Source organism: Echinops telfairi, unplaced genomic scaffold (genome assembly GCF_000313985.2).
Source record: "Echinops telfairi isolate 266 unplaced genomic scaffold, ASM31398v2 ScPeMD7_2010;HRSCAF=2546, whole genome shotgun sequence".
Lineage (NCBI taxonomy): Eukaryota > Metazoa > Chordata > Mammalia > Afrosoricida > Tenrecidae > Echinops > Echinops telfairi.
In genome coordinates this window covers 21,272,647-21,274,763 of record NW_022105908.1, presented here as the reverse complement: position 1 = coordinate 21,274,763, position 2,117 = coordinate 21,272,647, and the positions used below count along the sequence as shown (strand labels likewise).

At 44.6% G+C, this 2,117-nt stretch overlaps 1 protein-coding gene across 1 annotated transcript in view; it reads left to right on the top strand.

Annotated features, from left to right (window-relative positions):
* Positions 1-892: 892 nt before the first annotated feature.
* LOC101649462 (polyunsaturated fatty acid lipoxygenase ALOX15) overlaps positions 893-2,117 on the top strand; it is a 46,609-nt gene continuing 45,384 nt past the window's right edge. Inside the window, 1 exon segment of the mRNA XM_045293321.1 lies at positions 893-898. Coding sequence (XP_045149256.1) covers positions 893-898 — 6 coding nt within the window.

Below are 2,117 nucleotides of genomic sequence, written 5' to 3'. Positions count from 1 at the left end.
TCCAGAGAGAATTCACATGAGGAATAAACTGTCCTTACCTACTACATAGTTTACCTCGGGGTATTTAATATTTAGTCAATCTCTATTTCTGTAACTACAAATGTACTAATGCTTATTGATTTATAGTCTAATTAGATTTACAATCTAACTACTGTTGCTTTTAAGATATTCAGGATTCTTCGACAAGGCAGGTTATAAATATTGCCTTGTCTTGATGTTAATGCATACTTAAAAAACAATGATGAGTCTGTCAAACATGCCACGGACAAAATTGGAGGACATTATGTTCAGTAAAGTTAGTCAATGTCATGAAGATACATATTTCATGAAGCCATTATTATCAAGGGGAAGCAGTGGCTTCACACCAAAGGAAAAAACTTTGAAGATGATGGTGAAGGCAGCAGGGAGGAGGGTGAGGGAAGGGGAGGGATAGGAAGGTAAGTAGGGAGAGTGGGTAGGAAAATAAACGAGAAGGAGGAGGTGAAGGAGAAGGATTATTTACTGGCATCTGGTCTTAATTAGGGTTCTCTAGTTTACTTTTTTGGGTTCTAGTATTCATTGCAATGGCTACCCAGAACTCACAGACAAAATTCATGATTAAAAGGCTTATTAAGGAAGATAACAAGTTGGAATGCTGGTGAGAAGTGCTCTGAGTTGAGTTATCAGTAGGGGCTACAAAGTTGTTTCAGGTCTGTTAATAAATGCATTTATCTTAGCTGCCAACCCAGTGAAATCTTCACACCTTCATCCTGGTGTAGTCGTTATGTGGAGGGCTGTGATCTGTATGGTCGGCAGTTCGAAACTACCAGCAGCTCCTCGAGAGAAAGACTGAGCTTTCCACTCCTGTAAGCCGTTCCAGTCTCCGAAACCCACAGGGGTCAGCATTGACTCGATGGCGGTGAGTTTGGTTTTGGAGCTTCATCATGTTATATTCTTTCCTGAGAATATATTTACTATCATTACAAGATTACACACACATTTCATCAGAGGAAGCCAGCCTCTAACAACTGAAGGGTCAGTAGGGGCAATTGCACAGTGATCATATGTGAAGATCATAGTAAAGTCATAGCGGATGGGAAAGGTAGGAGAGGGAGTACAACGAAGGAGTCAGGCACATTTGGAACTGTGACGAGAGAGAGGGAATCTTTACTGTCTTGGGCTATTTATAGGTAGCCATAAGACATGCATATTCAGTGGTTACATACGTCACAAAGTGGGTGGTAACTACAGTAAGGTCCCTGGGCTCACAGGTGAGGGACCTGCACTGGGGGAAGGTAGGAGGGGGGCTGGGTGACATGGCAGGAAGAGTAGTAACAGGATGTCTGCTTCTGTAGGGAGGTGGAATCGACCATGTGCTCACTTGAAGGCAACAGAGCTGTTAGGGTAGACTCTGTGGAACGATATTTAAAGCAGGATAATGGACTTGGACTTTATCTCCGACTTAGCCAAAGTGGTGGCTTTCCTACTGTGGAATACTAGCTTTCCAGAGTTCCTCTGTTATGGTAGAGAATAGAGTCCTCGTTATATTTCCCTCAGTGTTAGTTTCCCACAAAATGTGTTGCCTGAGAGGTAGGTGAGGAGAAGACGGAGCACACGAATTATCTGTGATCACTCAGGAACCCTGGTGGTGTAGTGGGTTATGGTTTGGGCTGTTCAATGCAAGGTCAGCAGTTCAAAGCCACCCGCCACCCTGAGGGAGAGATGAGGCTTTCTACTCCCGTAAAGAGTTAGAGTCTTGGAAACCCACAGGGGCAGTTCCACTCTGTCGTGTAGGGTCCTTAGGAGTTAGCATTGGCTCGAGGGCAGCGGGTTTGGTTGGGAGTACTTCGAAGCCTCCTGCATCTGAGCTGGCCACTGTCCCCTTACTCTCCCCTCTGCTGAAGCTCTCCTTGGAATCTGATTTCCTGGCTCTCCCTGGTGGATTAGAAATGAGGTGAAAAACTTCACTCTTTTCTCTACAATGTCTCCTCTTCTACTCAACCTAGCCCCCTTCCCCAACATAAATCTCTAGTTGATCTTGGATGAGGGCTGGGAAATAAGTCGGAGGGTGAATCTGGCCAAACTCTGCCATGTTTGATTCATTAGGGCCTTCACTAATTGTTTTTCCTTCCCTCCCC